At 37.1% G+C, this 11,725-nt stretch overlaps 2 protein-coding genes across 2 annotated transcripts; one reads left to right on the top strand and one right to left on the bottom strand.

Moving 5' to 3' along the window:
* Positions 1 to 939: 939 nt before the first annotated feature.
* On the bottom strand, positions 940 to 2,262 carry LOC141399043 (uncharacterized). Its single transcript, XM_073977025.1, has 2 exons — positions 2,076 to 2,262; positions 940 to 1,980 (listed from the first exon to the last, which is right to left on the bottom strand). The coding sequence occupies exons 1-2, from the start codon at positions 2,154 to 2,156 to the stop codon at positions 1,168 to 1,170; spliced, it is 894 nt and encodes a 297-aa protein (XP_073833126.1). The 5' UTR covers positions 2,157 to 2,262; the 3' UTR covers positions 940 to 1,167.
* Positions 2,263 to 8,346: 6,084 nt separating this feature from the next.
* Positions 8,347 to 11,193, top strand: LOC141399042 (uncharacterized). The gene is made up of 2 exons (XM_073977024.1): positions 8,347 to 8,607; positions 10,329 to 11,193. The coding sequence occupies exons 1-2, from the start codon at positions 8,497 to 8,499 to the stop codon at positions 11,121 to 11,123; spliced, it is 906 nt and encodes a 301-aa protein (XP_073833125.1). The 5' UTR covers positions 8,347 to 8,496; the 3' UTR covers positions 11,124 to 11,193.
* Positions 11,194 to 11,725: the final 532 nt, after the last annotated feature.

Here is an 11,725-nt window from a genome sequence, read left to right as displayed (position 1 = left end):
ACTCACCTGTCTCCTGATTCCTTATGGACGCAACCAGTCCAGGTTGCAGAATTCTTGAATCTGGATACGGAGGAACCTGATAACTGAAATAATGCACGAACGAACACATTTGCGTTGCTACAACAACAAAATAAATTTTGCACAATTTAGTTTTTGTGTTAAGTGAAATTTTGAACCTTTTGGGGATAAGCCGTGGGTTTGAAAAATTGTATTGCATATTGTACCATTGGTTTTATGTGAACGCGAAGACGGTTTTTATTTCTCAACAAAATTGTGTTTTTTCTGAACGCTTAGAAAGTCCATACGGAAACGTAGACCTATACGACTGTTTTTTTTTTGTTTTGTTGTATGAACTTTTTTACACCCCGAGTACAGCCATGAATTGAATCGCTGCTGATTTGTAGGGGTGAGATACGTCCGATTTTTTGGAAAATTTAACTAAAGTGTTGCAAATAGTACATAAATATTATTTGTTGTTGTTTTTTTATTTCCTCTCCACATACGAAGTGGCGGTCACTTTACTAGTATAAATATATAACAAAACAACGGACTTTTTCTAACTATTCCTAGAAAAAATACTCATTACAAAACCCCCTATTAATCCTTATTTCCAACCACTTGAATAGGTAGTTACTAAAAGTCGTGACTACTTATTTAACTACTTATTTTTGTGGTAAACAAGTAACCACTCAATACGCGCGATATGCCCTTGTAAAAATAATTGGTTAGTAGGGGATTCTGTGTTGAGTATTTTTGCTGGCTTTTAAATCCCACCCAAAATTTAAGAAAAACAATGACATATATATTTTTTTAATTTTCTTTATTCTCAATAAAAATAAATTTAACTTAACTAAAATGAGAAATTTGGCCAATGAGGGAGGCTCCAAATGATTTAGAATGAAAACGATAAATAGGAAAATGGCATAAAATTTTGAAATAAAAATTAAAAAAGGCAATTACAACAAAACTAGACATTCATTAAAAGGAACACTGACCACTCATAACATTTCACAGTGAACACAAGAACAGTGGTGGTGGTGATGGTGGAGGACCAAGAGAGTAGACAACACTAATTACCTTTCCTTTAAGATAGGCAATCAGTGGCAAGCAACTCTCTTTTCTCTACTAACCATGTATAGTTTTTGTCATTGTTGTTGTTGCAGTAATTTAGAAACTGTAGGCCAAATTGCCACTTTGGAATTTGACGGAAGACACCTTATCAGAGGCTGAGTATTGGCCACTTTCCAAACCATTACGTGGTGGAATGGGTGAAGCTTCAGCGGGGGCAGCAGCAGTGGTGTAGGCCTGGGTATGGGTGGCTGGGGTGGTGGGAGCGGCAACAGTGGCAGCGGTGGCATAATTAGCTGGTTGGTATTGTTGTTGTTGGATCTGTTGTTGTTGCAATTGTTGTTGGGCAGCTTGTTGCTTGCTCAAGTATTCGGCATATTGTTCAGCAGTGTAGTATTGATTGGCTTGGGGTTGTTGGGTGGCGGTGGCAACGGGGGCTTGTTGGGCAGCAGCACTGGGTTGGTTGGTGTACAATTGCTTCAACAATTCACGTTGTTGATTGGCATAGTACAATTGTTGTTGTTGCTGCTGTTGTTGTTGTTGGGCCAATTGTTGTTGCTGGTAGGCTTGTTGTTGTTGTTGGTAAGCATAATAAGCAGCATTGTATTGATCAGCAGAATAGGCAGTTTGGGGCTGTTGTTGAGCGGCGGCGGTGGCAGTAGCGGCTTGTTGATATTGGGGTTGTTGAGCAGCAGCTAATTGTTGACGTTGTTGCAATTGTTGCAAAGTTTGAGCATATTGGCTGGGTTGATAAGCAGCAGCTTGAGGAGCAGCACCAGCGGCAGCATAGTTGGCATATTGGGTAGCCTGTTGTTGCTGTTGCAATTGTTGGGCATAGGCGGCGGCGTTAGTGTATTGGGGCTGAGCTGCAGCTTGGTACTGTTGGGCTTGTTGACCGGCCAAAGAGGTGTACTGTAAGTAGGGAGAAATGAGAAAATAGGAAATTAGAGAATGGTACTTAAAGGAAGGCGAGTTAAGTTTTGCTTAGTTGCTAAAATTTGGCATACCACGGCATAACAACATTTCCCTTGGTGGGATGGCTTGGCCAAACCATTTGATGGCATGTTTAAGGTCTTCATTTGATACATGATTTTTAAGATTTTACAAATAAATTTAACAAAATTATCACTAACAATTTCAATACAAATCAAAAACAAATAATTTTGGAAAAGTACTAAAATAAATAATTAACTGAAAACCCCAGGCTAATGTGTTTAATGAACAAAATTTATGTGTTCGGTGGAAGAATGACTTTGAAATATCTTTTATAGGAAGAAGATCTTTTAAATATGTTCTACGGAAAGACAATTTTTTAATAGGTTTCTTTGGGAGAAGATCCAATTTAAAGGCCCTTAATGAGAAATTACCGTTCAAAGGAAATTTGTGTAAAGAAGACCTATTGAACGTCTTTGATGGTTAGAAGACTCTTGAAAAATCTTTTACCAATAACGCCATCTATATCTGAAATATACATATTATTCACCCAGTTGCCTGATAAATATAAATTGATGTATGAATGTAGTATACTCCTAGGCGGAATATATAAAATAATAAATTGCAACTGACACGGAGAATTACTATATCAGATACCAGAAGCCTACTGTGTTTAATGGAAAAAATTTATATTCTGTGGGTGGAGGACTTTGAAAAGTCTTCTATTGGAAGAAGATTTTTTGTAATGTGTTCAATGAGAAGAAGTTTTTTTTTAATGGATTTCTATGAGAGAAGATCCGTTTTAAAGGCCATTAATAGGTGCAATGGTATGCACACCCGCCTTGTACGCTGAAGGTCGTGGGTTCGATTCCCAGGACAGGCATCATCAACAATTCAACGGTGACAAAATACTCCTCAGTAATGTTGGCGACAATTCCTGAGTATTTCAGCCATGTAAAACTTCTCTACAAGTGGTGTCTTAAGACACACCGTTCGGACTCGGCAATAAACAGTAGGTCCCATATCATTGAGCTAATATGAATCGGGGTGCACTCAGTGATATGAGGGAAGTCTCCCTTTTCCGGTTTGGGATGCTTGTGGAACAATTATTATTATAATAGGAAATTTTGTAAGCTATCCTGTGTTGTCAAAATTTCAAGGGAAGATGGGTCAACTGTTTTCCTTGCAGCTTTATATTGTCGTCCTGCTAATGTTTTCCGGATCTTCTGTCAGATCTGTCAGATCTTCAATCCTTATTTAATCTAAGTTTAAGGGGTGAAGTTCTTATAGGAGGAGATTTAAACGCCAAACATCCATCATGGGGTGGATTGCACACAAACACCAGAGGTAGAACACTAGCACAGAGCTCTGGAGGTAGTCTTCGACATGGGTGGCTTTAGAGAGAGGGAAACAAATACCTTCCGTAATTTCGATAAAATCAATTTAGTCCGATTTCAGGGCAAAATAAGGCAGGGACTCTCAGAAATTTGTCTGCCAGTGGACAGAAATGTTTCTCTTGAAGAGATAGACTCAACTGTTATTAATTTAGAATCAGTGTTTAGAAATGCTATCGACTCCTCAGTTTCAAAGCAAAGAATTAAAAACATGACCCTAGGTGAGCTTCCCCCACGGGTTGTCGGATTTATTCGAGAACAGAGGCGATCCCTCGCGGTTTAACACTCTTAAGGCGGATGTAAGGAATCTCGATCACATTATAAGTGATTCGATTCGCATTTTTGAACATGAACGTTTCCAAAACTTCTTGTATATAACAGAACCTTCGCTGAGGTCAAGGCTGCAGCAGGAGTTTCCTCCAGGGACCCAGTCGGCGCGTTAATAGACTCAGAAGGTATACATATCGTTGAAGACACTGCTAAAGCTGAAGCTCTAGCTGATCAATTGCAGAACGCCTTTGAGTCGGCTGATGGAGCGATTGACCATTCTTTCCACGGTTCTGTTTCCAGGGCTGTGGACGGAATGAATGATCGGTCTCCCTTGGAAACGTTTTCAAGCTCCTTCACGGCTGATGGTTCGGCAATTGATATCGATAGATGGAATCAAGCCGAGATTGTTCTACCCAACTGGGTAAACGAGGCTCTTGCAAGCAGACACGCCAAAAAGTCTAGTGGGTTAGACAGGATACCAGACATAGCATTAAAAAAGGCGGGATCGGCATTATTTGGTTTCCTTGCTATTTTATTCAACCATTTACTGAACCTAGGGTACTTCCCAAGAGCCTGGAAGAAAGCTATGGTCGTACCAATTCTGAAGAAAGGCTCACCATCTAGTGATTGTGGTAGCTATCGTCCCATTTCCATGCTTTCAGCTTTTGGGAAGCTCTACGAGTCTTTCATACTCAAACGGCTTAAAAAATTGTTGAAGACAAACGAATCCTAAAGGACTGCCAGTTTGGTTTCAGACCGGGTCACTCGACGTCCCATGCCCTTACGTTATTTTCCTCTTTTGTGATCAAGAGATTTGATCGGAGATTTGGGACTACATATAGCTGTTGGGCTTGACTTCGCCAAGGCCTTCGACTCAGTGTGGCATGACGGGATCTTATCTAAGCTGAAGCAATTTGGTTTTGATGCCAAGACTTGCAGATTAGTGGCTAGCTTTCTCAAGGGCAGAAGTTTCAAAGTTAAGGTAGGAGACTGTCTTTCCACTGAAAGACCTGTTCGAGCTGGAGTTCCCCTGGGCTCTCTTCTGGGTCCCATACTTTACAATATTTTTGTGAGTGACATAAAAAAATCGAGATGTACAGGAGCCAGAATGAAGTCCGAAAATTCTACCAAAGAGTGAAACATCAAACTGATGGCTTTGGTACAGGCACATCCTCCTGTAGAGACCAGCAAGGTAATCTGGTAACAGATACAGATAGCTTGCTCAGGCTATGGAAGGAACATTTCTCCAATCTGCTGGTGTCCAATAGTAGCGATGACGATGATACCACAGATCCACTCCCAGAAGATGGTATAGAATGTATACCGCCCGGCCAAGATGAGGTAAAACAGCAATCAACCGGCTGAAGAATAATAAAGCAGCAGGAGCCGATGGCCTACCAGCCGACCTGTTTAAAACCGGAGGCGACGCTCTGATAAGGTGTATGCATCAGCTAGTTAGCACCATCTGGCAGGAGGAACACGTACCGACGATTGGAACCTGAGCATCCTGTGTCCCGTCCACAAGAAAGGAGATAAGACTTTATGCTCCAACTATAGGGCATAAATCTTCTCCCTATCGCCTACAAGATAGTGTCAGGCATATTGTGCGAACGACTAAAGCCCATGGTCAACGAAATAATTAGACCATACCAATGCGGCTTTAGACCTGGCAAGTCCACCATTGACCAGATATTTACCCTGCGGCAAATCCTAGAGAAGACCCAAGAGATGCAGATCGACACCTACCACCTTTTTGTCGATTATAAAGCAGCCTTCGACAGCCCGCTACGTTCAAAGTATTCCAAGCCATGTCTGAATTTGGTATCCCAGCAAAGCTCATTTGGCTTTGTAAAATGACTCTAACTGACACAAGATCTTCAGTTAAAATAGGAAAGAACCTCTCCGAAGAGTTTTGTACCAAAAGAGGTTTTAGACAAGAAGACAGCCTTTCGTGTGATCTTTTCAACATCCTGCTAGAAAAGGTAATACGAGAGGCAAACGTCAAAAGAAGTGGCACAATTTACACCAATAGCCACATGTTACTTGTAACAGTAAAAGAAGTAACCGATACCTTTATGAAGGTCGAAGGAGAATCTGCTAAAGTGGGTCTGGCGGTAAACGGCGAGAAGACCAAGTTGGTGGTGTCGACGCGCAATGCGTTCATTGAGATCGGACCAACTGTTGAATTTGGTTCCTATAATTATGAGGTAGTAAAAGACTTCGTATACCTCGGCACTGCCATAAACTCAACAAACGACATCAGTTGTGAAATAAAAAGAAGAATTGTATTGGCCAACAGATGGTACTTTGGCTTAAGTAAGCACTTCAAAAACAAAGCCACAACTCGTCAAACAAAAATAACGCTTTACAAAACACTGATACTACCCGTGCTAATGTATGGCTCCGAAGCATGGGTACTTGCGCAAGCAGATAAGGCAGTGATTGGTGTGTTTGAGAGGAAAATTCTTCGAAAGATCTACGGGACGATTTGCGTTGACGGTGAATATCGACGTCGTATGAACCACGAGCTATATCAGCTATACAAAGACATGAATATAGTTAAACGTATCGAGGTGCAACGATTGCGTTGGCTAGGCCATATCATAAGAATGAGCGATGATGAACCCACTAAAAAGACGTATGAATACATGCCACATGGCGGTGCACGCAGAATTGGCAGGCCTAAGCTTCGATGGAGCATACATGTGGATGAAGAATTGACAAGGCGCGGTATTCCAGAAAGCGAAGCGAAAAACAGAGAGGAATGGAGACCTTTTCTTAGTTCGGTCTATGGAACAAATGTTCTGTAATAGGCCAGCGAAGTAAGTAAGGCATTCCTACTTTCTCACTTGAAATGTTGAATAACGCCATCTATATCTAATAAAGATAAATTTATGTCATAAATGAAGTATACTCTTAGGCGGAATATATAAAATAATTTTAAATTGCAACAGACATGTGGAATTACAACATGAAGATACCAGAAGAATTAATCCCAAGTACATCAATAATGTCCTTATATCCTTGAATGTTAATGTTATCCTCCGAAGAAACTCCTTGACATAGTGTGAAGGTTTTTCTTATCCATTCAGCTAATATATACATATAAATATAATTTAGCTATATTCTATTCTACAATGGAGGACGACTGAAATTTTCAAGATGTTCTCCACTTGCGGTTTATGGATATTCATCCTAAAAATAGGGCGAATTAATATCGCCATCTACATCTCAAAGTTAAAGAGTGCCTAACAGAGATAAATTGTTTAATAAAAATAGAGTATACGTTTAGGCGGAATATGATAATGAATAACTACACATCTAATCATTGAAAATATTCTGAATATGTAACATAAATGTATCTTTTAAATAAATATTTTTTAAATATTATCACTTATAATATGAGCAGATCTGGTACAGATTTTTCACAACATGCTCAACAATTTGCCGAAACGGTGCGCAGTGCTTGGGAAAATTTTGCCAATTCTATCAATCAGCTGGCTCAGAAAGTCAAACAGGCTATTACGGGTGGTAATAATACAGCTGGTGGAGATGGAAGTGGAGGTGAAACTGGAAAAATTTAAATAATCTAATGGAAATAATTTTTATAAATTGGATAATTTAAATATTGAAATAAAAATGTTGTGCTCAAAAAAGGTTTTATTAAATTGGTGTAATATATATTCATCCTACAATAGTACGAAAATTGCCATTGAGATCGAATTTATATCGCCATCTACATCTCAAAGTTAAAGAGTTGCCTAACATATATAAAATTATGTAATAAAACTAGAGTATACTTTTAGGCGGAATATGATAATGAATATCTACACATCTAATCATTGAAAATATTCTGACTATGTAACATAAATTCTGAAACAAATGCCACTATTTTTTGAATCATTAACTTTTTAATTATATTTTTTTACTTATTGCTGGAGATAATATAAGAAAAATTGTCGATTTTTTAATTTTTTACAAAAGCAACAACAAATAGAAATAATTTATTACAATTAAAATATTTCTTGGGGTAATTTTGACAATATTCCAAACAAAGTTTTGAATTTTTAAGTTACCCACTCAGGGTAATTTATGTTCGAGGTATAAATGACCTTGACCATTTTTTTTTTCTTTAAATAAATGAATTTATTTTTAGACATATCAACACAATGTCATTTGAATTTCATTACATGACATTAATTTTCAATAACAAGCCACTATTTCCACGAAAAATGTCTACACATGTTCATATATTAATATGTATGTACTTTGTGTTTTGAATAATATACAATGTGTTAACACAAAACTATTACGCAAAAACAAATAAATAAAATTAAATAAATTAATTTTATTTATTCCAATGCAGCCGAGTGGAAACCATTTTAATAATAATGTAAAAAGAAACTATTTATTTATTATTTTTTTTATATTTTTTTTCATAAACTGAAAATGAACAGTTTGCAGGCAAAAAAAAAATGAGCATTGAAATGACCACCAGGCATATATAATTTTTGCGGCTTTGGTTAGGCAATTTTAGAGATTTTTATCACATGCATTCAAAGACATGCAATGTAATGCACTATTTTTTTTTTTAAGAGACAAAAAATCAAATTATCGAAAATAACTATCTACAAAACAAAACTAAAAATTTTTAATTGTTAAATAATTTTATATAATGTTTGTGCCAAGTAAATATTTTGTCATTCGTTGGAAAAACCCACAAGTTAATTGTTTCAAATTGACATTGATATTGAAAGTTGTAGCGAAATTTTCCAAATTTTATTCTATTTTGTGGTTTCGTGGAAAGCACATAATATAGCTAACTGCAATTATGCGTAATTGCAAATTTTATATGTTAATTAAATTTCACAGAAATGTGTTGAAAATTGTTACGATATATTTGGCTTTGCTGTGTCTACGGGAAGCTGATGGCAGACCAGAGGTAAGGAGGAGAAAACAAAAAAACATTTCGTGTGTGGCAGATTTAAACGGAAAAATGTGTAGATTCTGAGGAATGGTTAATTAAATTAGCTCCATGAACAAATAAACTAAGGATAATGTGGAAGGAAATCCCGCCAAAACCTTTTCCCACTAGTGATTTTATAAGTTACGGTTTTAATACCCAGAAATTGGTTTGAACAATATTTTGATAGAGTGATATCCGCTAGAAAGAATGTAAGTCAATATTCCTAAAAGGATATTCTACTCACTTGAAAAATATGGGATATTCCTTAAAAAAAAGTTTCTTATAGGATGTTTATGCGTATGTATATCATCGCACAGACTTCGGTCAATGATTCCTTAAAATCCACGAGCCCTGGGTGTCCTCAACAAATATTCCTGAATAATCCACGAGTCTGAGGCGTCCCCAAAAAATATTGCTTAAAAATCCACGAGGCTTGGGTGTCCACAACAAATATTGCCTAAAAATCCAGGAGTATTGGGTATCCCAAAAAAATATTCTTTAAAAATCCACGAATATTGGGTATTCCCAAAAAATATTCTTTAAAAATCCACGAGTCTAGGCTGTCCCCAAAAAATATTGTTTAAAAATCCACGAGTCTAGGCTGTCCCCAAAAAATATTGTTTAAAAATCCACGAGTCTAGGCTGTCCCCAACAAATATTGCTTAAAAATCCACTAGTCTTGGGAGACCCAAAAAAAAATTCTTAAAAATCCACGAGTCTTGGGTGACCCAAAAAAAAATTCTTAAAAATCCACGAGTCTTGGGTTTCCCCCAAAAATATTCTTTAAAAATCCAGGAGTATTGGGTATCCCAAAAAAATATTCTTTAAAAATCCACGAATAGTGGGTATTCCCAAAAAATATTCTTTAAAAATCCACGAGTCTAGGCTGTCCCCAAAAAATATTCTTTAAAAATCCACGAAAATTGGGTATCCCCAAAAAATATTCTTTAAAAATCCACGAGTATTGGGTATCCCCAAAAAATATTCTTTAAAAATCCACGAGTATTGGGTATCCCCAAAAAATATTCTTTAAAAATCCACGAGTATTGGGTATCCCCAAAAAATGTTCTTTAAAAATCCACGAGTATTGGGTATCCCCAAAAAATATTCTTTAAAAATCCACGAGTATTGGGTATCCCCACAAAATATTCTTTAAAAATCCACGAGTATTGGGTATCCCCAAAAAATATTCTTTAAAAATCCACGAGTATTGGGTATCCCCAAAAAATATTCTTTAAAAATCCACGAGTATTGGGTATCCCCAACAAATATTGCTTAAAAATCCACTAGTCTTGGGTGACCCAAAAAAAATTCTTAAAAATCCACGAGTCTTGGGTGTCCCCCAAAAATATTCTTTAAAAATCCAGGAGTATTGGGTATCCCAAAAAAATATTCTTTAAAAATCCACGAATATTGGGTATTCCCAAAAAATATTCTTTAAAAATCCACGAGTCTAGGGTGTCCCCAAAAAATATTCTTTAAAAATCCACGAGTATTGGGTATCCCCAAAAAATATTCTTTAAAAATCCACGAGTCTAGGGTATCCCCAAAAAATATTCTTTAAAAATCTACGTTGGGTATCCCCAAAAAATATGCCTTAAAAATCCACGAGTCTTTGTTATCGCCAAAAATATATTTTAAAATCACACACATCAACTAATTTCAATTCTTTCTTTTAAATTCTGTATTTCTTTAAGGACTTCTTTGAAAGCATGGCCGTGGGTGCTGTGCAAATGGCTGGCCAGGCGGCGCAAATTATGGCCAATGGTGCTGCTCTAGGCAGTGATAAAGCTTTTGAGGTACCATTTGCCAAGGTACGCTCGAAACAGGAGGCTGGCTTTGGAGAAGCCATACAAAAATATGACGATTCAGATTCATCTGAGGAATACAGACGTCGTCGTAAACGCTCCATAAGCCTTAGCAATGAAATGGCTTTGGAGTCCCTTTACGAATTGGAGGCCTTAATGCCTTTGCCACATCATCATCGTTCAAAACGGGCACCATGCTTTAGTTGGGGAGGAGGTACCGGCGGAAGTAATGGTGGTGGTGGAGCTGGTAATGGTGGTGCTGGCGGAGCCGGTGGTGACGGTGATGGCATTGATGGTGATGATGCTTTGGACGTTGAGCGGAGACGCCGTCGACAAATGGCTGCCCGTCGCCGTAAAGCAGCACAACAACGCAAGAAATCTCGCACCACGGCTAAAAAGCAAACCACCAGGAAAACCAACAAAAGAACATTTGTGGGAGATGAGGCACTTGTTTCCACAGATGGGGCAAGACGTAAACGTCAAACGGAAGTGGAAGATTTAACTGATAATATGAACAAATCTGGTAAAGATTTTTCACAATATGCTCAACAATTTGCCGAAACGGTGCGCAGTGCTTGGGAAAATTTTGCCAATTCTGTCAATCAGCTGGCTCAGAGAGTCAAACAGGCTATTAAGGGTGGTAATAATAATAATGGAAGTGGAGGTGAAACTGGAGAAATTTAAATAATCTAATGGAAATAATTTTTATAAATTGGAAAATTTATGTGTTGAAATAAAACTGTTGTGCTCAAAAGGGGTTTTATTAAATCGGTGTAAATATTGCAGGAATGGTGTATACTTGGAAATTTGTAAAGTAGGTACTCGAAGGAATGGACAGATTTAATCCATTTTCGGTTGCTCTCTGCGATAGCTACAGTGTGCAGAATTTTAGCGAAGGATAATGATGATTTTTTTTTACAAAATATTCCTAAAAATCCACTATCATTGAAAAGATATTTCTTAAAAATCCACGATCATTGAAAAAAAATTTCTAAAACATCCGCGATCATTGAAAAAATATTTCTTAAAAATCCACGATCATTGAAAAAATATTTCTTAAAAATCCACGATCATTGAAAAAATATTCCTTAAAAATCCACGATCATTGAAAAAAATATTCCTTAAAATCCACGATCATTGAAAAATATCCCTTAAAATCCATGATCATTGAACAAATATTCGTTAAAAATTCACGATCATTGAAAATTATCCCATAGAAATCCATGATCATTGAAAAAATATTCCTTAAAAATCCACGATCATTGAAAAAATACACCTTAAAAATC

Source organism: Musca autumnalis, unplaced genomic scaffold (assembly GCF_047663935.1).
Source record: "Musca autumnalis isolate F117 unplaced genomic scaffold, ASM4766393v1 scaffold_3, whole genome shotgun sequence".
Taxonomy (NCBI): Eukaryota; Metazoa; Arthropoda; class Insecta; order Diptera; family Muscidae; genus Musca; species Musca autumnalis.
Note: the sequence above shows the minus strand (reverse complement) of the source record. Positions and strands in the feature narration are given on the sequence as shown.

What these genes read in the sequence shown, in the direction of transcription:
- LOC141399043 (XM_073977025.1), bottom strand. Translation starts at nt 2,156, where the DNA reads ATGTATCAAATGAAGACCTTAAACATGCCATCAAATGGTTTGGCCAAG. An exon ending in GGAAATGTTGTTATGCCGTG is followed by an intron (nt 1,981 to 2,075) that starts GTATGCCAAATT and finishes CCCTACTTACAG; the next exon opens with TACACCTCTTTGGCCGGTCA.
- LOC141399042 (XM_073977024.1), top strand. Translation starts at nt 8,497, where the DNA reads ATGCGTAATTGCAAATTTTATATGTTAATTAAATTTCACAGAAATGTG. An exon ending in AAGCTGATGGCAGACCAGAG is followed by an intron (nt 8,608 to 10,328) that starts GTAAGGAGGAGA and finishes TATTTCTTTAAG; the next exon opens with GACTTCTTTGAAAGCATGGC.